This window comes from Chaetodon trifascialis, chromosome 15 (assembly GCF_039877785.1).
Source record: "Chaetodon trifascialis isolate fChaTrf1 chromosome 15, fChaTrf1.hap1, whole genome shotgun sequence".
Taxonomy (NCBI): Eukaryota; Metazoa; Chordata; class Actinopteri; order Chaetodontiformes; family Chaetodontidae; genus Chaetodon; species Chaetodon trifascialis.
The window spans coordinates 3158522-3185664 of NC_092070.1; the positions used below are offsets into that span (position 1 = coordinate 3158522).

At 40.4% G+C, this 27143-nt stretch overlaps 1 protein-coding gene across 1 annotated transcript; it reads left to right on the forward strand.

Annotated features, from left to right (window-relative positions):
• The first annotated feature begins 1436 nt into the window (after positions 1–1436).
• On the forward strand, positions 1437–23159 carry LOC139343428 (mitochondrial adenyl nucleotide antiporter SLC25A23-like). The gene is made up of 10 exons (XM_070981084.1): positions 1437–2126; positions 10208–10331; positions 10486–10573; positions 11432–11543; positions 11914–12072; positions 13042–13194; positions 13468–13581; positions 14662–14829; positions 17494–17644; positions 17762–23159. The coding sequence occupies exons 1-10, from the start codon at positions 1935–1937 to the stop codon at positions 17944–17946; spliced, it is 1446 nt and encodes a 481-aa protein (XP_070837185.1). The 5' UTR covers positions 1437–1934; the 3' UTR covers positions 17947–23159.
• Positions 23160–27143: the final 3984 nt, after the last annotated feature.

Sequence of the window (27143 nt, forward strand, 5' to 3'; positions counted from 1 at the left end):
TCTTAACAAAGCAATGCATACTTAGGATTTCACATCTTGTTTTCTGATGTCAATAAAATGAAAGTAATTAAACGTCCACAGAGGTCTGGTTGGGTTGCCCTTATATTGCGGGTAAGAAACTAAATCAGTAACATTAAATTGGAATTTTTGAAAGGTGGCACCACACGAGTTGGAGCAAGTTACAGCAGCTCAAGTATGTTATCTCTGGATCAAGGAGCTAATGTGTAAATTCTAAAATGTAAAAACAAGTATTTGGCTATAAAGATCTGTGTAAAACACTGAGACCATTAATCTCTCTGTCTCTCAGTTCTATCCTATGAATGCTGATCAGGCACTTCACAAGCCTTTGTTGCACGTCACGACTCATAATCCCCATTATAAATGCTATTAATAGCCAATAAGCTATCAATGGTTCATTTTACTCACAGGACTACCAACTAACACAATGTCAGTAGTGGATGAAGTTTTCAGATCTTTCATTTAAGTAAAGCTATTGGTATCCTGTCAGATTAATATATAGACTACAGTATGACAGTTATAGTTATAATAGTATCGTTTTTCTGGTTCATCTGTATGCCACTGTGAAAGAAATATTTCATTATTTTAACCTTAATTCCTTTTTAAGTAGCAATGCCACACGTTAAAAATACTCCATTTCAAGTAAAATCCATCCATCCATTATCTATACCGCCTATAGGGGGGCTGGAGCCTATCCCAGCTACAATGGGCGAGAGGCGGGGTACACCCTGAACCGGTTGCCAGCCGATTGCAGGGCCACATGCAAAGACAGACAAACATTCACACTCATACTCACACCTACGGACAATTTAGAGTCATCAATTAACCTAATGAGCATGTTTTTGGTCTGTGGGAGGAAGCCGGAGTGCCCGGAGAGAACCCACGCATGCACGGGAAGAACATGCAAACTTCACACAGAAAGGCCCCGCCTGACCCGGGGATCGAACCGGCAACCTTCTTGCTGTGAGGCACCCGCACTACCTGCTGCGCCACCGTGCAGCCCATTTCAAGTAAAATACTGAATTCAATATCTTGTTTCAGTTAAAGTACACTTGTAGCAACAAAACATATTTAAAGTATCAAAAGTAAAAGCAGGCTACTCAGGCCAGTCAGTGTTCTGTTGTTATTTAGTTGTATGATGTAAACAAACCGCTAATTCACAAAAATGCCATTACAATGCAGCTGGATGTGGAAAAATATGGAGCGCAAAGGAAAACTTCAGGTTGTAGCTTAATAACTCATGTGACTTAGGGTTGCTCTTCCTGAGCTACTGCCTTCACGCGGCAGTGGGTCGAACAGAATAACACCTGTTCTTCACACAGCTGTACACACCTTCTCCCTCGTGCTGCTCTGGAGAGAGCAGCGTGCGAAGTGCTGTGAGCGCGCGCGTTCAACATGCCGTGCGTATCGCGTGATGCATCGGCGTCAGAGACAGTGGGTGGGTTGGCGTGTGTAATGTGCGGAGGCAAATGCATTTTACTAATTTTCCCGAACGTTAGTGTGGAATATTTGACCCTGCTCATTGTAGAATGCAAAGAATATAATCTGACGCCATCAGGCTGCTCGCGCGCATGTGTCAGCACCGGCTTGACAGACTGCGGTAAAACTTGCGACTCATTCGCGAGCTCCTCACAATGGCTAGGGATTTGCGCGTGCCGGTGTGACAGAGTATGTAATTGACAGGGGGATTAATCTCACGAGAGCGTGTATAAACCACATCCATCTATTCCTCTGTCCGGGAGGAAAGTTCCTCTGCAGAGGAGGCGGACGAACAGCGCAGTCACGTTGAGGTCTGCATTTAGCCATCTGTGTTGCCGTTATGGTGTGAGGCAGGGCTCCGGTCTCTCTGGAAACAAGGATAAACCTCGCACTCGCTTTAGTTCTGACAGTGTTATGCTCGGCTTCCTCTCTTTCACATGGGCGAAGACGAGGAGCTGTTCTGCGCCCAGACTGACGGAGCCAGCGGAGCGTCTGTGGACCCGGACAGAGAGAGGAGATATGTGGAGCTGTTCAAGCAGCTGGACTTGAATAAAGATGGCAGGGTTGACATCAATGAACTGAGGACCGCGCTGGCTGCTCGTGGTTTACACCAGGGAGAGGCGGAGGAGGTGAGGCTGACGTTGGGACAGGCGCTCACACACAGTTAGCTCCAGCGCAGGAGAAAACTCCAGCTGGCCTGCTCGGGCTCATTTGCATCTGCTTCACTGGCATGAGGGAGGAAACATGGAGTGATGGAGTGATGAAGTGCTATTGGATTAGCCTATTGCACAACACACCCTGTCTACTTAGAAATGCAAGACACAGAAATGTTGCAGAGAAGAAAGCTATAACATAACTTACATTTACATCTTAAACCTGTTCACTTCAATCCAGCCTGTCTTTACTATGAGGGATGATTAAGGGGGGCGGCACCTGTGTGTGGTTTTCAGCTCTTTTTATATTGTGTGTCCCCAATGGCAAAAGTTCATCAGTGAATCAGAACACTGCACTAAAATGAACAGCTGGTGTTTGTCTTTTGGTTGTGTGTGACTACATTATGTCAGCACTTAAGGTCAATTTAGAGCTGAAACTAAATTTGAGGTTTCAGTCTGACCCTGAGATCTAAACTTCTACAAGTGAGTTTGAAGTTTCTTCATATTGGAAAAAGTCACATGGGGAAAAATCTGAATATAAATCTACTGCTGCGAACTTTTCCCGTCATGTAATGAAGATGTGTGCTGCCTGGAGGGTCCAGCGACATCGAGGTTCCCCAGGTACAAGTCATAAACAGTTCTAAAAAATAGAGCAATAGATTTCGTTGTCAGATGCTTAGCAACAATATTCTCACAAGTTTAACCACCTGAATGCCAAAGTGAATCACAGACTCACACTTCCTATTTGAGAAACACAAGTTCAGTGTGGCAGCTTTGCAGCCTTTGTCCATTTATAGTGTTCACAACTCAATTTAAATTTCACATTGATCACAACCATTTCAGAAATGAGAAATCCAGTTCATATTGGAATCAGAGACAGGAAGGATCATTATATTCTATGGTATTACAATATGAGTTTATCCATTATGAAAGAACATTTAGAGGTCATTTCTATTAGATTTTATTTTTTCATCATCTATTTTTTACTTGTTAGCTTTATGTTTGAATGCTCATTTTATGCTAATGTTAAAATAAATGATTGATCAATTTTTTTTTCTAAATCCAACAGTAACACTTGAATTCAGCCCCCAACACTGAATGAATAGAGCAGCCTCTATTTCATTACTGCAGGTACATACAGTACATGTATTATTGTCAGGAGTCTCTGGATGGACAGAAGTCAGTCATTTGGGGATGCAGGAACTGTGATCAATGAATTTTGGAATAAATTAATAATTCTGCTGTGTTTCAAGGCTAAAGGATGTAGGGAGGGAAGCACAGGAGCTTCCCTCTGACTGGATTTAACTAGCTCTTATATCCCAGCAGGACCCTCTTGAGTCAATTCATTCACTCAGTAACCCTCCTAATTACATTAAGAGATCTTTCCAATACAGCACCTGAGTTGAAAACTGTTCAATAAAGCATGAGAGCACTGAGGGCAGTGTGTGGGGTTACACTCCTGTTTTCTCTGTTACAACCAGGGCAGCCACCACACTGTCAATGCCAGGTCTTTTTGCACAGCAGCTAAAGTAAAACAAAATTGTTCCATTCCAGTCTTTCAACTCTTGCTTCAAGCTTACAAACCAAGTTGAATTATTTTCAAAACGTGGCTAAGTTCTCAGATTGCGTCTATCTGGACAGAAACTCTGAATGATAAGAATGAGAATGCACACGGTAAGTCACAGTTCAGATTCAAAGTGAAACTGTGACTTTGCATCTGTAATTTAAAAAATGACTCAGTATCCCTAAAATGAGACATCCCATACCACAGTTTTGTCCTTGTAAAGCTCACAATGTTGATTTTGTAAGTAAAATTGCATCCAAAGCTTTTCAAATCAATAAATAACAATAAATATGTAGTAAACAAATAACCTTCTCATAAGTTTGACACAGCATTGATATGCGTCCATGAGGCAGAGTCTCTGGACTTGGAGGAATTTGCTGCTTCATAGTGTTGTCCATTTGATTGTTGTTTAACAAGAAGTAACAATAAGCAAATAAATTCAGATTTTTATGTCAAGGTTCTGACTTGGATCAGTAATAGAAAGTTAAGAAAGTTACTTACTTATAGGCCATGGCTCAGTTGTGTTCAGGTGACTGACATTCACAATATACAAAGTTCATTTCCTGTTTAAAGATGCAAAAATTAATAATATTCTAAGTTTACTTCAACCTCAGATATTTATTAACTGACCATGGCTGGTGCATGCAGCAGTGTTTCATATCATCAGTATACGGTCTGGTGTTAGAATAATGAGAACCCTGCCACAGACTACAGAGGGTAATTGTGGTACGAACTATTTTTCCGCCCGTAATAGTGATAACACCATAAAACAGTGTAGTAAAGTCTCTTGGGTGAGACTGTCATAGCATATCATTAATTAAGCTCTTGCCAGTCAGTTACTAATTTGTGTGCCCTGGTTATAACACTATATAAAGACAACCTGTCCCACTTTGCAGAGGAACCTAATGCTTTGTGAATGAAATTCTAGCAGTCTGTCTGTAAAACAAACCTGTTACACTGCTGACCTTGGCTGACAACTGATTTGTCAGTCTGGCTCTCACTTATCACCATCTATGACTTCAAAGTCAGTCAGTCATCTTAATGGGGATGGAGATGGCTGCATGACTCTTCTTAGCACAAATGCTGAGAAACACCCTTGAGGCCGTCCACACATTCCAGTACAGATACAACCAAGACACACAGACATGTTCTACTGCAGAAACTTCACAGCTTGAAGTACTCACCATAACCCACCATTACCTTAAACCTTTAAGCCCTCTTCTTGTGATTTCACTGTGTTTTACAAACCAAGACATTTCACATGGAAGTCATTAAAAAGGTGAAAATGAATCATCTGACGCCGAGCAGCCTTGACAGCTGCAGTTAACAACCAGCTACTAGCTGTGGCCCGATTGTATTTTTTAAACAAACACACATATATGAATAAATTATGATATGAATTTATCTCCTTTATAGTCTCTGTCATTCTAGCGTGGAATCTAGCAATTCACACACATAACCTTCTTGACTTGTCAGCCAGCCACTACAGTGGATACCCTCCTCAATAAAACCAATTCCAAACAACACATAAACATACCCCCCTGTGGAAGCCCATAGCAGGCTATATTAAATGTTAATGTAAACTTGAAAATGATTCTTATGTGTATGTTATTAGAGTAAAAATGAAAACAAAAAATGTATAATCCAATTTGCGTTTTCACTTTCTCATACTCCAATGGGTGTACGCTGACCATATTAAAATGAAAATGGAAAAGCTGTTTGACATTTCATTTTCAAAGCCTTATTCTGCTTTAAAGTAGCCAGTATTAAAATGCAATTAGCAAAAGAGCAGCCTCAGTCTATTGCATTTCAATGAACATGTAAACATTGCTCTTTTGGTGACAAAATGAAAATGAAAATGTGACTTTCTAACAACTTGAAAACAGCAATTGACATTTCCTTTTCAATATCTAACCTGCTCTAAAGTGGACAATATTCAATCATAAATTCAAATTTTAAAATGAAATGTGACAAACACAGCACCACCAGTCTACTGCATTTACAATAACATGTAAAATGCAATGGGGGTGCTGTTTCACTTATTTTATTTGAATATTGTCCATTTAAGACTCCGATAAGTCTTTGAAAATGAAATGTCAAAGAGCTTTTACATTGTCATTTTAGTGTAGCCCCCTATGGGCTTCCATCGACAGTATTAAGATATTATAAATAATGAAATTACATCCAGTATATATGAATTTGACTTTTTAAGGACCTGCAGACACCCTGTTGTTCCACTTCTTATGTACTTTATGTTGACATTTTTGAAGACCACTGTGATGAAATAACCAATGTATTTTAGAAAAAAGTCTTTTATTTTCATCCATTGAACATTTATTTGAATTAATTCATTAAATATTTATTTTTTGACTATTCTCTCCCTGCTCTGCTGTGCTCACCTCTCCTCTGCGACCTCATATCTTCCTTTATGAGCTAAAGAAGCTCATTCTCTGTCTGTCTGTCTGTCTGTCTGTCTGTCTGTCTGTCTGTCTGTCTCTTTCTGTCTGTCTGTCTGTCTGTCTGTCTGTCTGTCTGTCTGTCTGTCTGTCTCTCTCTCTCTCTCTCTCTCTCTCTCTCTTTCTTTCTGTCTGTCTGTCTGTCTGTCTGTCTGTCTGTCTGTCTGTCTCTCTCTCTGTCTGTCTGTCTGTCTGTCTGTCTGTCTGTCTGTCTGTCTGTCTGTCTGTCTGTCTGTCTGTCTCTCTCTCTCTCTCTCTCTCTGTCTGTCTGTCTGTCTGTCTGTCTGTCTGTCTGTCTGTCTGTCTCTCTCTTTCTGTCTGTCTGTCTGTCTGTCTGTCTCTCTCTCTCTCTTTCTTTCTGTCTGTCTGTCTGTCTGTCTGTCTGTCTGTCTGTCTGTCTATCTATCTATCTATCTATCTATCTATCTATCTATCTATCTATCTATCTATCTATCTATCTATCTATCTATCTATCTATCTATCTATCTCTTAACTGGCACTGGCTGTTCCTCCTTGCCTTGGTCATGCACTGCTGTAGTTGGCCCTTGTATGTGTTCAGGGATTGAGGTAATTAGGACATTTTCTGCAGAGCTGTCCTGTTCACACAGAGCAAACAGGGAGTTATACTAACTCTCATGTGGAGCTCAAACACAGCACACTCCCATCAGTATTCCTCAGGCCTGGCTTAGCGTATAAAGACACTGTTATTTCATCTCTCTTGGTACTTCTTGGTGCTTTCTGTTTTAATGAATTTAATTGTGCTTCCACTCCTAAATGACTGATATCTTTTTGGCAGTGGACATCAAACACACTCCTGCTCCATGCACTTGGTTACAGACAACATTGTATTCTAACACTCACAGGATTAAAAGGTTGGATTAATAAATGAAAGATATAACTAAAAATTCATTTTTACTCCTCCACTCAAACAACTCAGCAGATTCAAATTTAAAGTGAGCTTTCATTTGCAGAAAAGTTGGTTGAGAGTATATTTTAAATGACTGCAGTCTTTTCCCCTTGTTTGGAGTGGTTGTATGTTTTATGACGTTCATGATAAGTAATACTTTAGCTGAAGCAATGTGAATAATACTGATAGGATAGTTTTACCCTATTGTTTGAATTTCAGTTAAATTGACGAGATGCTGCAGCCCTTTTTTTCAGTTATCAATGGAGCAAACAAGAAGAAGAAAGTTTACTCTGATTTTCTTTGCAATCACTCCCAACACATCCTCACTGCCTGTACTTGTCACGAATACTAAATTCATCCATCCATTTTCTATACCACCTATCCCTTTTGGGGTTGCGGGGGTGCTAGAGCCTATCCCAGCTGTCATTGGGCGAGAGGCGGGGTACACCCTGGACCGGTCGCCAGTCGATCGCAGGACAAATACTAAATTCTCCTCATTTCTGATGTATTTTGTCTACCAGCTTTCCTGCTCCATTTTGGGCTTTATTTTTGTTTGCGTTTCAGGCAATTTAATATCATTTCATCCCTGTTGATATCCGTATAATATCGATTATATTTCACTTGTTCACTTGACGCTAACTGAAAATCTGAAACTGTGCTGCTGAATGTCATAAATTATTCATGAAACCCTTAAAAAATGAGGGCCAGCCAACCTTAACTCACTTCACTTAAGTGTCCTCATTACCAAAGTCTAAAAAACAAAATGCTTCTCACGAGTTTGGACGTACAGAAACATACTGCTGGCAAGGGCTAATCAGCTGGAAGCACTTTCTGACGTTTGAGGGCTCTTATTTTCAACAGTGCTTAGTGGTTGGCAAGTGTTCCATGCAAACTAGTAAAATTACCTGAAGTAAACGTGAGCAAGACATTTGTTTACAAAGGGGGGTTGAAAGTTTCGGGAGGCCATGTAGAATATTTCTATAAAACTGAGGCTCCGTTTGCTACACGTCAGTTACTGAGCAGCCACAACAGGGGTGAAATGGGGAAAGTTGTACAAAGAAATTCTTTGAACAATTCAGGATCTGCACCAAAACCTAATCAATTATTTGTTTCTCTGTGGCCCACCCCTCCACCAGATTTCACAGTCTGTTGACAAGTTTTTAGGTCTCCTAGTGACAAATAGACAAACAAATGTGACTGAAAACACAGCCGACTTAAATACAGAACCACATTTCAGCAGTTGTTGACAGACTCTAGCCATGAATTTAGAGCAGAAGAGGATGAATGTAAATCATTTTTGTATTTTTGTATGTATGTCTTTGCTTTGTGCAGGCTCTTTTATCTATTATTGGACACATTATTGTAAGGATGCAGACAGGAAATGAAGGAAGAGAGGGGATGCTGTGGTGATATGGAAGCACCTGCACACAGATATCTATATTTCTTTTTTTGTAAGTGTGACTGTCACATAACTCTTGATGTCATTGATGCAGAGCCTGTAATAGGTGAGTCACCCACACTGTTGTTGACATGTGCATTCCCTGCTGGATTACTGCATGGCACAGGCCCAGGGTCCTGAGGGGACAGAGCTTTGCTTCAAGTGACTGTTAACATCTCTGGTTGTCAAGTCACAGAGCTCATGTAAAGTAGAGATGCAATGACTTTGCTCCTGAGTCAAATCCAATCCAGTTTTGGTTTTTGGTAATATTTTTTTACAGGTCTATAATTAATACCTCTGCCAAGGATCCTATAATTAAGTTTCTATTTTTTTTTTCCTCTTGGTTTGTTTGGTGTTTGTCAGAAGGTTTACAGATACTGATTTTCATGAAACGTTCATGAAAGGGTGAAGCATGGGCAAAGGAAGAGCCCACTAAAGGAGGCCAGATGATCATTTTTTTTCACTTTCATTAACCTAAGTTGGGACATTTGGCGTTGGTGGAAAAAATGCCATAAACGCCAGTAGATGATGGTAAAGTTCGTTTGTGACAACACATTTTGTTTTTGTAGAATTTATAGAAATACAATGACTTCATATCATAATCCACATTCACAGGTACCAGCAATCCTCTGGTGTAGCAATGCATGTAGTTGCTCAAACTGACCAAAAAGCAGTCATCATGGAACACTCTGGTTGGTGGTTTCAATGGAGAACTAGTTATTAATTGTAAAATCTAAATGCACACAAATCATGCAACTAATTCTACTCTTACTCACGTCCAGATGTGAAATTCTAATGATTATGGACATATATTCAGACATATATCATGGTTGCACATGCAGATTTGCATATCGTGCCCTATAGTTTCCAAATATAATCCTCATAATTTTGAATTCACTCAAATAACCATGTCAGTTGGGGCTAAATGAGAAACTGGAGACAGTGTTCAGTTGCTGTATTTCCAGCTAATTAATTCAAATTAATTGTGAGTGTAACCTAGAGAGCCTGATCCATCTTGTGTAATCTTGTGTTAGAAAAAGACAAAAAGTAGGAAAGTAAGCTTATTTTGAGTGTAAAATCACTCAATACGCTTTGCAAAAAAGAAGAAAGACAACTACGAAGATAGAAGATAAAACCAATGTCAAATACAACACAGAAACACAAGGATTACGCTGCCGTGTGTGTTCATGTCATGCTGCATGTTTTGTGAGTGATGAACATCATAAAACAGTTGTTACTGCCAAAGGCAAAAAGTGAATTTGAGTTTTTTTGTTTTTCTTTTAAATCTTACTACATGAGTAACTCCACCCGTGCTTCAGTGTAGGTGTAGAAAATGAACAGTATGAGTGTGTTTTCCACGTTTCTGTACACAGGAACTAGTCTTGTATTCTTTTATTCTTTCTCTTTCTCTCTCTGTCCTAATCAAGAGAGGAGAGGTTATGTTTGCAGACAGGTAAGATGTGGTTTACTTCTTGACTTTCAAGGGAGCACAGTGCCTTCCATCCTGTCCTCACTTGTGTATCGGTTGCACTCTCTGTACACACCCTGACCTCTGTTTCATCCATGCTGTCCACATGACCAACACACCATCATCTGTGCATCCCTCCGTCCACTATGTCTACATGCTCCATTCCATCTGAACTCGTCTGTACTCTCTGCTGAATGACTGACAGTCTGCCTCTGTCCCCACAGATCGTCCTCGAGAGTGACATCAACCATGATGGTTTGCTGGACTTCCAGGAGTTCTCCCAGTACCTGCGGGCTCACGAGAAGAGGCTGTGGCTCATGTTCCACAGTCTTGACCGCAACAATGATGGTGTGGGCAAGCTTGACACTTTCACACACACACTTTCTGCTACAGTGCTTATTTCCAGTGATGCACAGAAATACATTGAATATTAGCTTCATACCTACAGAACAAACAGGCTGCTGTTCACAGAGGTGTTAACACCATCTCTTCTGACATGCAGGTCGAATTGATGTGGGAGAGATCCAGCATTTAATGCACAAGCTTGGAGTGGAGGTCACCATGGAGCAGGCCTCCAGAATACTGCAGAGGTACAGTGTGTGTGTGTGTGTGTGTGTGTGTGTGTGTGTGTGTGTGTGTGTGTGTGTGTGTGTGTGTGTGTGTGTGTGTGTGTGTGTGTATACGTGGGCGTGTGTACTAATTCTGTAAATGGTGCTGAGACGACTTTTTACACAGCACTTCCCCATTCTTCCCACATACCAAATTCCTTTGAATACGTTATTTATTTATTTATTTAAATTCCTGTTTAAGAGTTTCATGAGAAGAGGTCTAACAGGATGTTTGACATCTCTGGGACCTGAGTGACACCACTCACAAGTCATGTCACTCTGCAGGATAACACACTGTAAATGTCCGCGAAAGGCTTTTGATGCATAGCCTATATAACATACTGTATAAATGATGGTCATCCTCATCAAATATGTGAGCTTAGCTTTTTCAATTCAATTCATTTTTTCCCCCTCTGTATTATTTTACACACTCAGGCCTGAAATACACACATATATACACATGTATTAATGCATGGACAGATGTCAGAGTGAGTGGGCTGCCACATAGTCAGGCACCTCGAGCAGTTAGTGGCTGCAAAGCCTGAGGGAGGAGGCTGCTCTTTAGATCATACCAAATGTCATGACAATCTGCCCAACAGGTTTGAAAACTATCTTGCTTTTGATGACTATTGACAGGCGATTGACCAACTAACCCCACTTTGTCATCAGCGTCCATAATAATGCTTTCTACCCTTCTGGTACCTTGTATGTGGAGGTTAGCTTGTGGGAAAAATGAAGTATTTAAAGTTGTTTAAAGAGGGATGCTAGAAGCCGTAAATAATTTGCTGATGGAAGTGAACTGCATGTTTTCTAATTTTCTGTTGTAACTCTGGCTCCCAGCATAGACAGGGATGGCACTATGACTATTGACTGGACTGAATGGCGTGATCACTTCCTGTTCAACCCTTTTCACAACATGGAGGAGATTGTCCACCACTGGAAACACTCTCATGTGAGTCACCAGCTTCCAGTGATAGTAATGTTCCAATGAATGACAACCACAGTGACGACATTCTGACAATAATTAGTTTCTTTACCCTTTGAGAGCAGGGGCAGGATGTGTCGCCCAACAGAACAAAGCAGGAGAGGGAAGGGCAGATGCAACTGAATACAAGAGTTGTTAAACAACACACAGTGATAGCTAATTGGTGTGTCCATCCATGACTTTGATTGTAGGATATATGTAGATTGTGTAGTCTTGGTGATGTGGTATATATGGTTAAAGTATCTTACATCAATTTCACAGTTTTAGGGCTGAAGGATAGTAAACAAACTAAATTAATAATAAATAAATACGGATTTAATTTCTAATGTTGTCACAGATGTTTGACATTGGGGAACATCTGACGGTGCCAGATGAGTTCTCCGAGCAGGAGCGGCGGTCAGGTCTGGTGTGGAGGCAGCTAGTTGCCGGAGCAATGGCAGGCGCTGTGTCCCGGACAGGAACTGCTCCTCTGGACCGGCTCAAAGTCTTCCTGCAGGTGGATCATTTCACTGCCACTCTCACTGATACACAGAGTTAAATGAAGGAACTTTTTAAGCATTGCAATGTAAACTATAGATTGTGTATCACAGCGTCTCCATAAATGTGTCAGAAAATACCAGTCGGAAAACTTAAGACTATGTCCTCACTGACACACTGTGAAACTACGACATTAGATAATTGCATATTGTCCACAACTCCCATTATTTTGCTTAGCTAATTCCATGAGATTTGAATCCCAAATTTCAAACTGACCATCTGTCAGGTAACTGACTCCAAAGATAAAAGCTTCACCTACATATCGTTACAATGGGAATATGTGTTTATGTAGAGTACTCTGAAGTGGTGAGTTGTCTATACTGTATCTCCACAAACAGCCTGATGAGTTAAATCCATAACCCACCTGTGAGGACAGCAGGAAATGCTGTTCACAGACTCATCAGTGTTTTTGATTCCTGTGGAAAAGTGACAGTGTTTTGTCTTCACTCAAATGCTGCAGCAATATTCACTTACACTCAATTACAAACATGAGCAAAACACGTGGTGGGTTGTTCAGGTGGGTGGTTGGAGCACTCCAAATAAAATGCAAAAAAAAAAAGAGTGGTTCTGCTTGTGTTTAAAGCTTGAAATGTTAACAGCCGTTTATGTAACACAAGAATGACTGGCACTGATCATCAGCACCCATAATCCTCCTGCTGGTTTATTATGATCATTTTCTACAAAGAATCATTGAAATATCACTAATTGATTACCGATTAAAGGTTTGAACCCAGATAAATATCCAGTGTGTCAAGACAAACCTGACTAACAGCAGTGGGTCAGTTAAGATTTGGGAGCATGCAAATTTCAGCATAAACATCTTCCTTTGTATTGTTTTTTGTACCTGTTCCTCGTGGACAATGGCCTACAGTAACATTTCAAATTCACCACAGATTGTGATAAGACCTGGCACTGTTTGTGTCTCCAGGTGCACGGCTCTACTTCCCGTGGGATTAGTCTGTGGTCTGGACTGAGGGGGATGGTCCAGGAAGGAGGTATCTCCTCACTCTGGAGGGGAAATGGCATTAATGTCCTCAAGATTGCCCCTGAGTCTGCCATTAAATTTATGGCCTATGAACAGGTCAGTGCACTCCAATCTATCAATAATGGAGAGAAAATCTGTCTGCTAGCCTGCTAGTGTTTGCTTAGCTCATCTTGGAATGTCATTAGAAATAATTGCTAATTCAGCGTAAAACCTAACATTTCCCCTGTCTCGCATTAAGTGAATGAATCCTCCAGTATTTTCATCCTTGTCAGGATAATCAGATTCTTCCTCTCATGCTGCATCATTTCAGTGCCACTCTTCTTTCATGCCATATGCCTTCTCCTCCACCTGTTTCTTCTCTTACTCCAGATCAAGTGGCTGATCCGAGGCAGTAAAGAGGGCGGCAGTTTAAGGGTACATGAGAGGTTCATAGCTGGCTCTCTAGCAGGAGCTACTGCTCAGACCATCATTTACCCCATGGAGGTCAGTTTAAAATGAGCAATCGCCAGGTTCATATTAAGACTAGTGTTGCTTTCGTCACCGAAAATTATGACTAAATATTGTCGTCAACGAACCTTTATAACGTGACAACAACAGACGAAAAGTTATAACTTTATTTTGTCTCGTCTTGTTTTAGTCAACGAAAATGAAGAGACATTTTAGCAGAGCTTTTATTTTGTAAACCACATTTAGTCTTGCTTTATTCATCAACAATATTGCATTATATATTTAATTATGTTATCGTCACATGACCAGTATTTATGTTGTGTCTCATCTCATTTTCGTCATGATATTTAGTCATGATTTTTGTTGACAAAAGCAGCACTAATTAAGACAGGGCTTTCACTTGTAGAAAGGGCTGTACATCACACATACAACACCTGCTCTCAAAAACAAATGGCTGCTAGTGTGTCTTCACTCTGCTGTAAATATCATTTATTATTTTTATTTGTTATAAAGTTAATCTTTATTTTTCCTATTCTTACCTACTACATTTTGCCATGTCATGTCTGAGCTATTTTGTTCTGTTTTACATGTGACAAATAGAATAATAAAGAAATATAGTATTCTGTGTGTAGATAGTGTTCTGCTGCAGACACACTGCTCTCACAGAGCAGTGTAAAAACATTAGTACCTGTTTTCTGAGAAAATACAAGCATCATTTTAATACTTCATTTGTAAGACTCATCAACCAAGGTTGCATCCAAGCACCACGTGTCATTGGATTAAAGATGTGCTGAGCCACTTTAAGTCCAGCATTGGTGCCAATCAGCTCCTTACTTATTGTGCAGGGTGTGAATAGCAGAGCTTTCTGATGTGGTTATTTTATTTATATAGTGGCTTACAATGATGCAGCTTTGGTAGCAGAGAGTCCTGAGTTCTGGTATACATGAAACAGGAGTGTTTTTTTTTTTAATTGAAGCAAGTAGCAGTATAATGACGAAGCATACAAGCCAGATGTTACAAGCACATCCAACCTGGGCCTACCTTTCTGTCCTTACTGTAACTGTTACTTGCATTGTTCTACTTTGTTGAACCTTCATCTGTCCCTCTTTTGTTTAGGTGCTGAAGACCCGTCTTACCCTGAGGAAGACAGGACAGTACTCAGGTATGGCTCATTGCGGCAGACAGATCCTGAAGACAGAGGGACTCCGGGCTTTCTACAGGGGGTATCTGCCAAATACGCTGGGCATCATCCCCTATGCTGGCATTGACTTGGCTGTGTATGAGGTGTGTTTTTTAAGTAACTTTATGTCATTTAACCACTCTTCCACAATAAGTGAACTGTAGTGGAAACCGCTTGCAAAACTTAATACAGAGAAGGTCCGTGAAGTGAACGAGGAAAAAAATACTAATTTTTAGGTGATAGGATTGCCCGTTTGAGGATAACATAGCAACCATAATTCTACCTTTTTCTTACTGTCAGTGAATCCCATGACAAGACTTAAACCAACAATGTGTACTGTCCAACTCCCTCAGTCTGTCTGTGGCTCTAAGTCCCAAGCCCCCAATGACCCCTAATAGCATTCTCAAACCTTAAATTAGATCTCAAAAAATAGAACACGTAAATATATAGTTTCATTTTTAAAAAGGCTGAATAACTGTCTGAAAACAGCTGGTGACTAGATTCAAAGAGGAGGGCAAAGTGTGTTTGTTGGGGACTGTTTTCAGCAATGGATTAATCCACAGTATTTGGGGAACCAGTATGCTGTATATGTATGGGATTTAGTCAAATTAAAGTACAAAGTGGTGTGTGCGTATGTTGGTAAAGAAGGAGCATTGATATATTTTTAGTAGTTTATTCCACAGTAATGGAGCTGTATGACCAAGTTTGCATATTTGTCAGTTCAACGGTCCCATATCAGAATAATCCAGACAGGATTTAAGATATTTTCAATACATTTCACACACTAAGCCTCGGGTGACCAAATGAGAATGAGTGGAATTCAGGAGAGGAGAGCTGACGATGTGTGTGGTCACATGACCACAGTGGCTAATGCCTCCCACACATTACATTTTGTATTAACAAACAGTAAAATTCAAAACTCAACACTAAAATGAATTCATTTTCTTCATGAAGGCAAATAATGTTGAATCTAATCTAATCTAACACTGTGTGTCATTATAAAAAGAAGAAACACAATGCCAAATTGTTGCAGATTTTGCAAAACTCTTTGTTTAGTTCTAACACGGCAGCAATGATCCTTGAATATTTTCCTCCCCACTCTTCCCAGTACCTGCAGTAATGTTTTTGGTTTTTGGCTGGATGTCCGTGAAGTCCCGGGACTTGCAATGGATTCATGGTTTCATTTCCCTCAGTAAATGTTTTAACTCAATAACATCATAGCTGTGTCTCTCCATAAAGAATAGTTCATCAATTCACAGCACTAATGTACTCAGTCAGAAAAATAAAAATACAAAAATAGTTCATGTGTGCTACAGACATTCACATTTCTAAAGACCACCCTGCAGGCCCTGCTGTAGGAGCGGGAACAGTGGCTGTCTGTGGGCAACACCAAAAGACTGTTTCATAACGATCAGTATGTCATGTTTATAGGCTTTTAAAAGCTTGGGTTCAGTCAAGTTTTTGGAACAATCTGGACTCGATTCAGGAGTCAGGACAAAAGCTCGTAATTCCAGACTGGTCATCATAACTTAGCCTCTGTGTTAGCCAGATTACAAATCTGATTTCAGTCTGTTTCGGTTTTCCTGGGCTATCAGAGTTGGCTCTACTCCGGTCCAGTGGGTGGTGTAATACCCATTTGATTAAAAGACCCAAAAAAGCAGTTTATTAATTTAATTGCATCACAAATCACCCAAAATGCATCATTGACTAATGAATTTGACCCATTCAATCCAATAACATTTGGAAGTCTAGAAGAGCTTGATTAAGATATTTTATCTCATTCATGTGTGTGGGGAGCCAACAGGAAGTCAGCTGGTTCAGCCAGCAGAAGTCTCTGACACACAGTTTCTCAACCAGCTCAGCTGGAGACAGGCTCTAGTGCACATGCTCTGGGCCCAAAAGTGCAGAAGCACATAGAAGCTTGCTGTGGCTTTTCCAGTGTATGTACTCACTCAGCTATTTTCATAGCAATAAATGGGACGCCATCTTTGAATGTGGTACCCAGTTCTCTGTACCCAATGCATACATCCTGTCCGATCATCACTATGACCATATATGTTGAAATTGGTGGAATCCACTTTCTTCCTGTTGTTTTAATAAGACAGAGAGAACAATGACTAATTGCTGCCATTATCACAGGGGACAGACCCTGAAGACTTTCTTTCATAGTAGCACTTGGAAGGATCATGTAGTTCATGCATCTCGGCCAGATCAGATTGTCATCCATTCTCAAAAAAGCTCAGTGTAAACACATTCAAACTGAAATCTGAACAACCTCAAGCGGAAGGTGAAGTTCGTTGTTCTCCCTGTCGCTTGGCACAACGAAAAAAAGTAGCTCCAGTGATTTCAAGACACAGATTCATATAGAAGGTGCACTGAGCTGCTGTAGCATTTACTCTACTTAATCCCTGATACTTTTGATAAACAATGAGAAAATGATAGAATATCAGTAGCCTTTAAATTGAGCTTCCCTACAAGAGAGAATGGTTATCTCTTTCATCCAACACAGTGAAAAACATCCCAGCTGATGAATAATCTCTGGGATGTCAGTGCAGTAACTTTCCAGCACAGACATCAGAAAACTGAGGAAATCACAGATAATCTGTTAAAATCATTCCAAGGGTTCCAGACAGTGCTGAAATGGATTTTACACCACTTTATTTTGAAATAAATTTATCGACTCACTTTCTGTCTTTCCTTATTTTATCATTCCTCTTCGAAAACTGCCTTCCTCCACTCCATCTCTTGCAAACTGCTCATGCTTTAAGACTCTGAAGAACGCTTGGCTCCAGAGGTACTGTGTAGATTCAGCAGATCCAGGAGTTTTGGTCCTGCTGGGCTGTGGTACCATCTCCAGCACCTGTGGCCAGCTTGCATCCTATCCCCTTGCTCTCATTCGGACACGTATGCAGGCACAAGGTGAGGTATACTGTAGATTACGACATATTCTAAACATAATGAGCATGAACAATGATCCAGCAAAGAATCTGCTTCTCATATGAGCCTCTGTAACCTCCATCATTCCTCATCTTTCAGCCATCACTGAGGGTAAACCCCAGCTGACCATGGTGGGCCAGTTCAAATACATCATATCTCATGAAGGTGTACCCGGCCTGTATCGTGGCATCACCCCCAACTTCCTCAAAGTCATTCCAGCTGTCAGCATCTCCTATGTAGTGTACGAGCACATGAAGAAAGTGCTTGGGGTGGGTTACTACTGAGACAAAGAAGAGGGACTGATAACAAGAAGGACAGAGAAGGCAAAGACTTTATTATGCTTGTGAGAAGAAGCAGAGGAGAGGTGATGATGCAGCACCTCAGACCTCTGAAAAAAGAAAGGAAGTCTAGGATGAGGAGAGAGGAGAACAGAGCCATTAATCAGATGGCGATCATACTGCTGAATGTTGCACTTCCTGTTGACTCAGTCAGGTCTAAGCTTGTGTAACTTGCGAGTAGTTTGCAGGTAGATCATGGTTGTTTGTGGATTTTGGAGAAGAGAATGAGGTAAATGTTTGTCCTCTCTGTCACCACTCTGCCACATACATACAGGAAATGCATTTATTCCCAGTGTATTTAGATTTTAGCATTTTGACATGGTCCAAACCAAGAACAAGTTAATTGTTTCTTTAGAGAAGTTGTGGTAAATAGAATACTTCCTGTGGCCCTGTGAATGTGGCCTCAGGTACATTGCACAATGCATTCTCTAACTTCCTTTATGCTTTCAAGACAGTCGACTGTAGTTTAATGGTCAGCAGCAGTGAAACCCTGACTGTTTACCCTGTAGGATGGCAGTGTTGCCTAACCAGAAAGGACAGAACATTTCCATCCATCACAGTGCATTGACACAGTGACAGAATGACATGACAGCGGTATCCCTTAATGCAGTTGCATCTATGCTCTCTACTCAGTGGACTTTTCTAGACAAACTTTTAATATGCTGAAGTCATCTTACGTGTTTGTTTGATCTGTCTGTGCTGCTCGTGGCTACCCATGTCTAACCCTCAGCCTCTCAGTGCAACCCGAGGTAAAACAAGGACTGTGAAGCGGTACAAGTAGTCTGGCAGCAGTTAAGTATTTGAACAGCGATGCACTGGTGTTTTGTTTCTGTGCCCTAATCATGTGACTTTGAAATGTTACACAGGTGTGAGGTGGAAGGGGCAACCCTTGAATTTATGATTTGCTGTCCAAATACTCAAAAGGCTCAGGCTATAGGATGATAACTTTTACCCGGGATATAAAGTGCAAGCAGGTGGACTCTAGTTTCATGGCAGTTTAGTTTTGCAATATGGACAGAGTTGGACAAAGAAGTTGGAGCTAATTACAAATAATAAACTGTGTGTTGTCTGTGTCAGCCATCTGAGCTCCACATATCATGAACCTCATCACAGGTTAACAGAGGTTTACTTGTTCAATTTCAGCTCACCTCTGAGATCCATCAACCTCCAGATAAACTAATATTTACCTCCAGCTGCTGGCAGAAGTAACTGATATCTTCCAGTGGTGTAACTTTATTTAATTGGAACAAACAAAAGTTCTGTTTACATTCAATGCTATTTATGAAGCATGTTTTCAATCCTTGAGTTCAACAAGCGTGAAGAGTGTATTTCCTTAACTTGTATTTTACTAGCCTGAAATCTTCTCCCCTTCCTTTGTTGTTTAATAGTGCAAGACAAGTGGCTAATAGGTAGACACATATGAGACATGACAAGGAAAGAGAGGGAAACAGAAATATATAGCTGAGCTTACGTAATTCAGCTTTAGTCTCCTTTTTATCCATCTATTTATATGTTTTGGTTTCATTTCATTTGTTTTTTCCTTCCCCCCTCCTCCTTAGTCCTTGCTTTCTTTGCTTTTTTCTGCTTTAGGCCCTCCCCAGACCTGTAGGAGGTTTTTGGCCTGATGTGGGTTAGATCCCCTCTATAGAACAGTCCTGACATTGATGGGAGGGGGCCTGTTCATTTGGGTCTGAGGGGCAACTTTCTACTTACAAGAGGACTTAGCAGCAATTAGGCCCTCTCTCACCATGCTGCCCCAGACTCCATTCTCCCCTGCCTTTACTGGTGCATAGTAATACATCTTGGCTTGTTACAGCCACCTATTGATCAGTGGAATACTGTGACACACCTGGCTGGACTGTGTATGACCTGCATATGCATGTGTGCATGTGTGGTTTTGACTGTGGAAATAGGATAAGAAAAAAATTCAAATCGAGCTCCATCACTACCTTTTTCTGGAGCTTTGGGAAGCCCTGGAAAAAGCTAGAAAGGGACTGTGCAAAAATTATTAGGAGTATGGGGGGTCAGTAAAGGGGGGGCGGGGGGGGGGGTCTGTATTTTTTCTGATTGAGGGACAGTGCAGATCATGGCTAGTGCATGAAGCTGTAAAGCATGGCGTCTCAGCCTCTTTTTTCCCTTTTCATAAAACTAAACATGGCCCCTGCCTACTCCAGCTGCTTTTATACAGTCCCTAAATAAACCTTATTGAGTTGGGATTGTTTTGTATCTCTAAGGTCAAGAATGGACTTTTATCCTAAATTTTAGCTCAGTTGTAATTTATCACATTATATAGCAACATTTGTTATGTGGTACCACATAGATATTCATCAGTGGAACATGTGATATCAGAATAACGTGATAGGGACAGTTTGTGTGTTCTGTCCAGAGTCTCTCCAGAAAAGATCTGTCCGCCAGAGTTGATGTAGTAGAAGATGTAGATGCTGAGTAGTAGGTGGAACACCCACATGAGGACTCGGAGGCAGCGTGAACCAGTGAAAAGAGGAGACTAAAGAGTGAGCACACACTGCTGCTGCGTTTGCTGCTGTGTCGATCTGCCCTGAAACTAGAGGTCATTGTGTTCTGTGAGCATTGTGGCACGCTCGGAGGCAGACAACTAGTCATCCCAAATATAACAAACCATCTGATTTTCTGACTTGTAATATATTTTATAAACTTAAATCAAATCTAGCTATTTTCAACTATTCTACTTGTTCCCTCCACTGGAGCTTCAGCCAAAAATCGACACCTTACCTGCAAGTGTCAGAATATGGAATATGGAATTACTTCAAGACAAAGGAGGGAAATAAATGGTTGTATATCTGTGCATGATTTTTATTTTATTTTTTTAAATCATATTTAGGTATAACTTGAATATGAACTGCACAAAAACATTCTGTAGTAGTTTGTTTGTTCAGTCCTGAAGCAACTGTTTGTCAAGGGAGTGGTGACACACTCCCAAAAACTTTGAATGTCATTATTTGCATAGTAGGCAAAGATATGCATCATCTATATTATTACGCTTATGAATGCCTAATTCCCTACAGAGTTTTTTTGTTGTTGTTGTTTAGTTTTTCCCTTGCAAGAGTACTTGAAATAATGAATGCTTGTTTCCACTGGGGCCTTGCAAGCATAACATACAGTATTTGTAAAGCATGAGTGCATGTTTCCAAGTCTTTTGTCAAAGTGTAGCCAGCTAGCTTCAGTGTGTGGGGACTGTATTGCCTTTCTTTTATTTTCAACCCAAAAGACAGAGCTGTTGAAGTGTTTGATGACAAATGCCACAAAAAGAGCTTTCTAGTTTTGATAAATAATCTATATGAGCTGAATGTGTAGTGCACTTTACATGCCTCAGTGATGGAATTTAAATGAGCAACATTGTGCAAAGAGGAGGGCTCTAACTGTTCAGTAGTAAATGATGCGTCAGCATTGTACAACTGTTTCCTTATTCAACATTTATTTGTATATGGTCACCTTTAAAGCTGCACTAATTAATTTCTGGCCAGTTGGAGGCAGAGGAACAAGCTGTAAATACAATGTTGACATATTGTCACCCAATAACGTTGTCCTGGAGCATGCATTAGCAAATAGAGTGATAGCCAATTTACACCTTCAGCAGACATCGAGCAACATTAGATTTCATTTGAATTCACTCTCCATTTAGCTCTGGTTTGAGAAAAACACCTGGCCCTTTAGCTGCTAAAAGACTGGAGGAAAATTATTAGGACAAGAGGGGATTATTTCTTTTTGCTTAAAGAGGGATCTTGTCACTTTGAGTTTTTTTTTTGTTTTTTGTTTTTTTTAACCTCAGATTTATATTTAGTTTTAGCCTTCCCTTGCAATATGTGTTGTAAAGAATGAAAGAAAGAAACAGTGGGTCAGAAATATTTAGGATTCAAGCCCCAAAGGGCTGAATCTTGTCATGTTTGTGCTGGTTTATTATAATAAGCACATTTACACAATTCTACAAGTGAGTGAGGTCGGTCCAAACACATCAACTAAAATGTTTGCAAGGGGAGAGCTTAGATATGGCCATAACTCATTATTCATTTGTCCAATCGGCATCAGTATATACCTTCAGGTTGTGTTTGAGAATAGGTGAATTGAAGCATTTTGAGCTCAACTCATGGGGGGCACCATAAATGCCAAAAATGTATACCTGAAAACTCGGTGGACAGAATTTCACTAATTTAGCTGTGCACGCTCTGGGGCCAAGTACAAGCCAGAATCTGAAGTGTCATATTGATTGGCGTAAGTGGGCATGGCCTGTCGCATATTTGCTCATGACCCAAGAAGCCTTTGAGCAATCCTGATTACACTCACCGGAGACATCCTGTGATATCGCCTGAACCCACACACAGTGTTTTGTTCAAATCTGATGAAGGTGGGACAAATGGTGGAACTTTGAGTGTGTAATCACTAAAATGCTGCAGGTTTTATGATGATCAATTAAGTCTGTCATTGGTCTCACTATTTGTTTAAACGAAATTGAACTGGCTGAAATGATTTTGCTCACATTTGTGAAGCATGTGAAAGTCACTCAGTGCTGCTTGTGGCTTTAATTATGGTTGATTGAGCTGCTTCCTTCTACTGAGTGCACAAACCCTTGAACCCAGAATCACTACTACATTCATCATTCTGTTACGCTTTAGCAGAAATTTGGCAAGTGCTAATTCCACATCTCCCCTTCCAGTTCTTTCTGCTTAACCTCTTTTAGTTATTGTGGCAAAACAAGATGTTCCATTGAAATGATATTAATGCTTCTTAGTTATCTTGGTCTGTTGAGTGAAGGGTATTGCTGTTAACCTTAGTTAAGTCAAGATCCATGCTCCAGTGATTTTCAGCCCATATGCTCCACTATGTTTATGAGCTAGTCTCCAACTATGCCTGTCTGCTGTGTGGTGCTGAGCAGGTAATGTACAGTGATTTCCACTAATAAAAATCTGCCTGCTACTGCAGTAACAAGTTTGATTTGAGTTTTGGGGTCCAAATACCAAAACAATGAGCTAAAAGAGGCTTGAAAGTTCTGTAGAGTTGAGGGGAACTGCAGATTTGGTGAGAATTCTCTGTGGGTTCATCACTGCAAGTGACACCTTGCACATGAATTATTGTGAAAATAACTAATATTGATTGGTGCAGCTTTAAATGTGTTTAAATGTGTGTATATAAGATAGCTGACAAGTTCTTTCACATAATGGGGTGTTTATGCTAAATAAGTATTTGTTTCAGTTATTTTAACTTAGAAATAAGTATTAGTGTTTTATCTACAGACTGTTTGCAGACAGTACATAAAATTTATTTTCATATTTGATTTCTTAGCCCATGCTAAGAAATCAAATGATGCTTTTCTTCCTCCTTTCAAACTAGTGATCTTAAGGCCATACTCTGCTCAAAATCTCTCTAAAAAATGCCCACATTTTTTGTAAAGGAGCAGATGTGTAACAAATTTTTACTCAGATTGTGTCCCTATGTATCTCAAGGTTGTTGTGCTTCCTGCTGCCGGAGGAGTTCAAAACGGTTAACAGCCTATGTTTGTTAAAAGGAGAGTGCAGACAAAGGTAAATGGTATAAATAAATGGTAACCACACAACGTTTGGAGGATAACTTTGATTCAAGTATGTACTGAATTTGTAAAAATAAGAACCAAAAATTAAGTTTCACAGTAAGGGTAAACTGTTCAACTCACTGGAGAACTTTATTACTCGGAAGTCATGCACAAAAAGTGATATTTGTATCAAACATAGTAGTGTTCAGCTCCTACAATTCACACTTGAAATTGGACATTGGAGTACAGTATTAGAATTCTATTTCCAAAATACTAACCAAGGTGAATTTTGATACCAAGCGATGCATTTGGTTTGCTAAAGCGGTATGACTGAGATGACACTGTACCTGCAACGTTTTAAATGCGCTTTAAATAATGGATGGAAATAAAAAACACAAGTCTTTGTTTGTTTGTTTGTTTGTTAAGTCTTTGTTTTCCCATATTGCATTTTTCTCTACTTTTAATAGAAATTACATTTGGGATTATCTATCAGAGGTCAGTGAATCAGCCACTGGAGATGCTCACTGAAACAGTGTGTGCACACTTACTGTACCATCTGCTTGTCAATAGTTTGTGCTCCCTCTGAAGGTGTTAGCACCTTATTCACATAGTTTCAATGCTGCAGACTGGTGGTTTTGCCAGGGATTTTGGCTGACATGGGTATATTTTTGGCCTGTCAGAGACAACACCCACAGCATTTGCTGTAAATAATAATGGCCCCCAGAGGAACTGCCAGAGCATTTGGCTTGTTGAAATGGAAACATTGCCACTCATGGGAGAGGCAGGCTGGGCTAGCTACTCTGTCCCCAATGTAAATGAGGAGAGAGTATTCACAGCAATTATGCAGCCTTTTCTTTCTTTCTTTCTTTCTTTCTTTCTTTCTTTCTTTCTTTCTTTCTTTCTTTCTTTCTTTCTTTCTTTCTTTCAATTACACACTGTCCAGCTGACAGACATTACTGGCAAAAGCTTTGCAGAGAACCTTCTAACTGATCAACAAGTGAGCTTCATCCAACTGTGCTGCCTCCTGCATTTTCTTTTCGTCCTGATTGTAACACATTTGCATTTACACATTTACAGTTATTTTTCACCCCACTTAAACTGGTGGGGACTTAGGTCAAGGATAAGGGCACTCATTCTAACCTAAAAACTAAAATGAACATGCAACATTTTTGAAGGATTAAAACTTTTAAAGCCTCAGGGAGGTTGTTGTATGATTACACAACCTGATATCCTGTAACCTCACAGAATGATCACCTCACCACACTATCTGACACAGCAGCTGCATCTTGTTTATTCAGAGTCATGCACTGGGCTGGGACACTTTGCATGTTTAACAATGAACACATTTATGAGTTTGTGTTTGGGTTCAGACCAGCTCTCAGGCAGGCAGATTCACGTTTTTATAGTAGTCTGTCTGAAATTTGGATGTAGTTGCTGTCGTGAAGTCAGGCAAGTTAATCTGTGAAGACTCATTAGTCATTAGGCCCACTCTGTAAATAATTCTAATAAATCTTTGCCAGCTATGCTATTTTCCAAATTTGAAAAACCAGAGTCCTTTACGAATCTGCGCTTCGTACTAAACTGTAAGAATTTTAAACCAGATTAGGAGTTTTTTGGCACTACCAAATACTTCAGTACAAGCACCTATATGTTTTAACCATTGTTTCATGCCTCCTTGGCATGACAAGTCCTACTATGAATGGAGAGAGAGGGGTTTGGTGTCAATTAATGACCTGTACATTGATAGTAAATTTGCATCATTTAATCAATTGAGAGAAAAATACAATTTATTTCATTCACATTTCACATTCACATCCAATCAAAAATTGAAAATTTCAAAAATCTTCCAATAGAGCATGAAATTTCTAAAGTCTTTAAGAGCCCTCCTGACTCCAGGCATCTTATTTCAAAAATTGTTCACTTATTTGATGATTGCATTATTGCACAGACTGTGAGGATTAGGGATGCTTGGAGAGAAGAGTTGAGTGTAGAACTGTCTTAACCCATATGGACCAAATGTTTGCCTAAGATTCATTCCTGTTCTGTAAACAGCAGACATCAGTTAATTCAATTTAGGGTTGTCCATCGCCTGCATTATTCCAAAGCCAGATTGCACAGAATTTATCCCTCAGTGTCCCCAGTATGTGACAGGTGTAATGTTTCAGAAGGTACGCTGCCCCTGAGACAATCCAGCACATAACAGCGGGGTGTAAGATGCTGGCAGGGAAGGCATACATGGAGCATCATAACCAGGTGGCTGGTTCCTCTTGTGCTGCTTATGGTCTGGCACTGGGTTGATACCTTTCTATAAGCACAGCAAAATAAGAAGAAGAAGGAAGGACAGGGTCTCTGCAGATAAATACACCGCTACCGCTGTTTTTGGAAAGTCCTGCACAGCTACCTGGAAATTCACACATGAAATTCTATACAGATGCAATTGATCATTCTCACAGTGGAACTGTACCATTGCTGTCAGACACGCTTATTCACTGGTGTAAAATAAACATGATAAAAGAAATCGTCCTCATGGTAACGTAACACCTGACTGGCCAGTTACATGGCTGAGCGTGACGTCAGCGCTGCCAGCGTGGAACGCACGTCGCGCACCAATCCAGGAAGTAAACTATCCGGTTCAGTTAGTCTGCGGAGCGCAGAAGGAAGTAGGAGCAATAAATACGTGTCAGATTCATTATCTCCAGACGTTTACCGGAGAAGGCGCACCGCGACGTTTCACTGCCTCAGACTCTGTGCATTTCTTCCACAGCCGACTCGCTCAGGCTGTCCTCTGCGGCCAGTGACGGTAAGCTCGGCCAGCTGTGTAGAGATGTGTGTCTGTTGCTAGCTAGCCCTCCGTGTCACCTCTGTGACAAGCAGCTAACACACGGCTTCCTTGCTGTTCTGCGGTGCTCTGTGACCTGCTGGCTTGTGAGGAACTTCCATGAATTGTGTATTTTCAGTGTAACACTGTCGCTGCTCTCGCCTTCTCACATATGTGTCCGCTGAAAGACAGCTGCTGACATTGCGGTCCTACGAGGCGAGGAGACAGCTGCCCTCAGGACTGCTGGTCATTTCACAGTCAGAGGAGCCTCCTCTGTTCACATGACAGCAGCAGTGCACCTGTCAAAGCCCTGCCACGTAGCCGACATGCACAGAAGAAGCTTATAGAAAATCAGAAATTTTCAGTGTTTTTCAAAGACACATGATAACTTATGGATTTTCTCGTAGTAGTAGAAGGTAGTAGAGACACAGCAATATCTGTTGTCATAACAATGACAGTAATGATAATAATTCTATTATTGATGATGATAATCTGAGTGTGTATAGCCAAAACAGAGGTCAAACAATCAGACTAAAAAGACCACAGTAAAAATAAAACTAACAAAGCAGCGATGAAGTGAATGTATGTGCTTATATAGACACATTACACACACACACACACACACACCTTACAGTATATACTGTATGTTCATAGGCATACATATTGCCTACATTTTGTCTTTTTTAATACTTGAAAAAATACTTGAAAAAATACTACGTATATGTGTAGATACCACGTAGCAAACCATGAAGAATTATTTTACCACGATAAACACACATTTTA

Excerpts from the sequence above, each read along its gene's own strand:
- LOC139343428 (XM_070981084.1), top strand. The coding sequence starts at position 1,935 with ATGGGCGAAGACGAGGAGCTGTTCTGCGCCCAGACTGACGGAGCCAGC. Across the intron at positions 2,127-10,207 it reads ACCAGGGAGAGGCGGAGGAG|ATCGTCCTCGAGAGTGACAT; the intron begins GTGAGGCTGACG and ends CTGTCCCCACAG. Across the intron at positions 13,195-13,467 it reads AATTTATGGCCTATGAACAG|ATCAAGTGGCTGATCCGAGG; the intron begins GTCAGTGCACTC and ends CTCTTACTCCAG.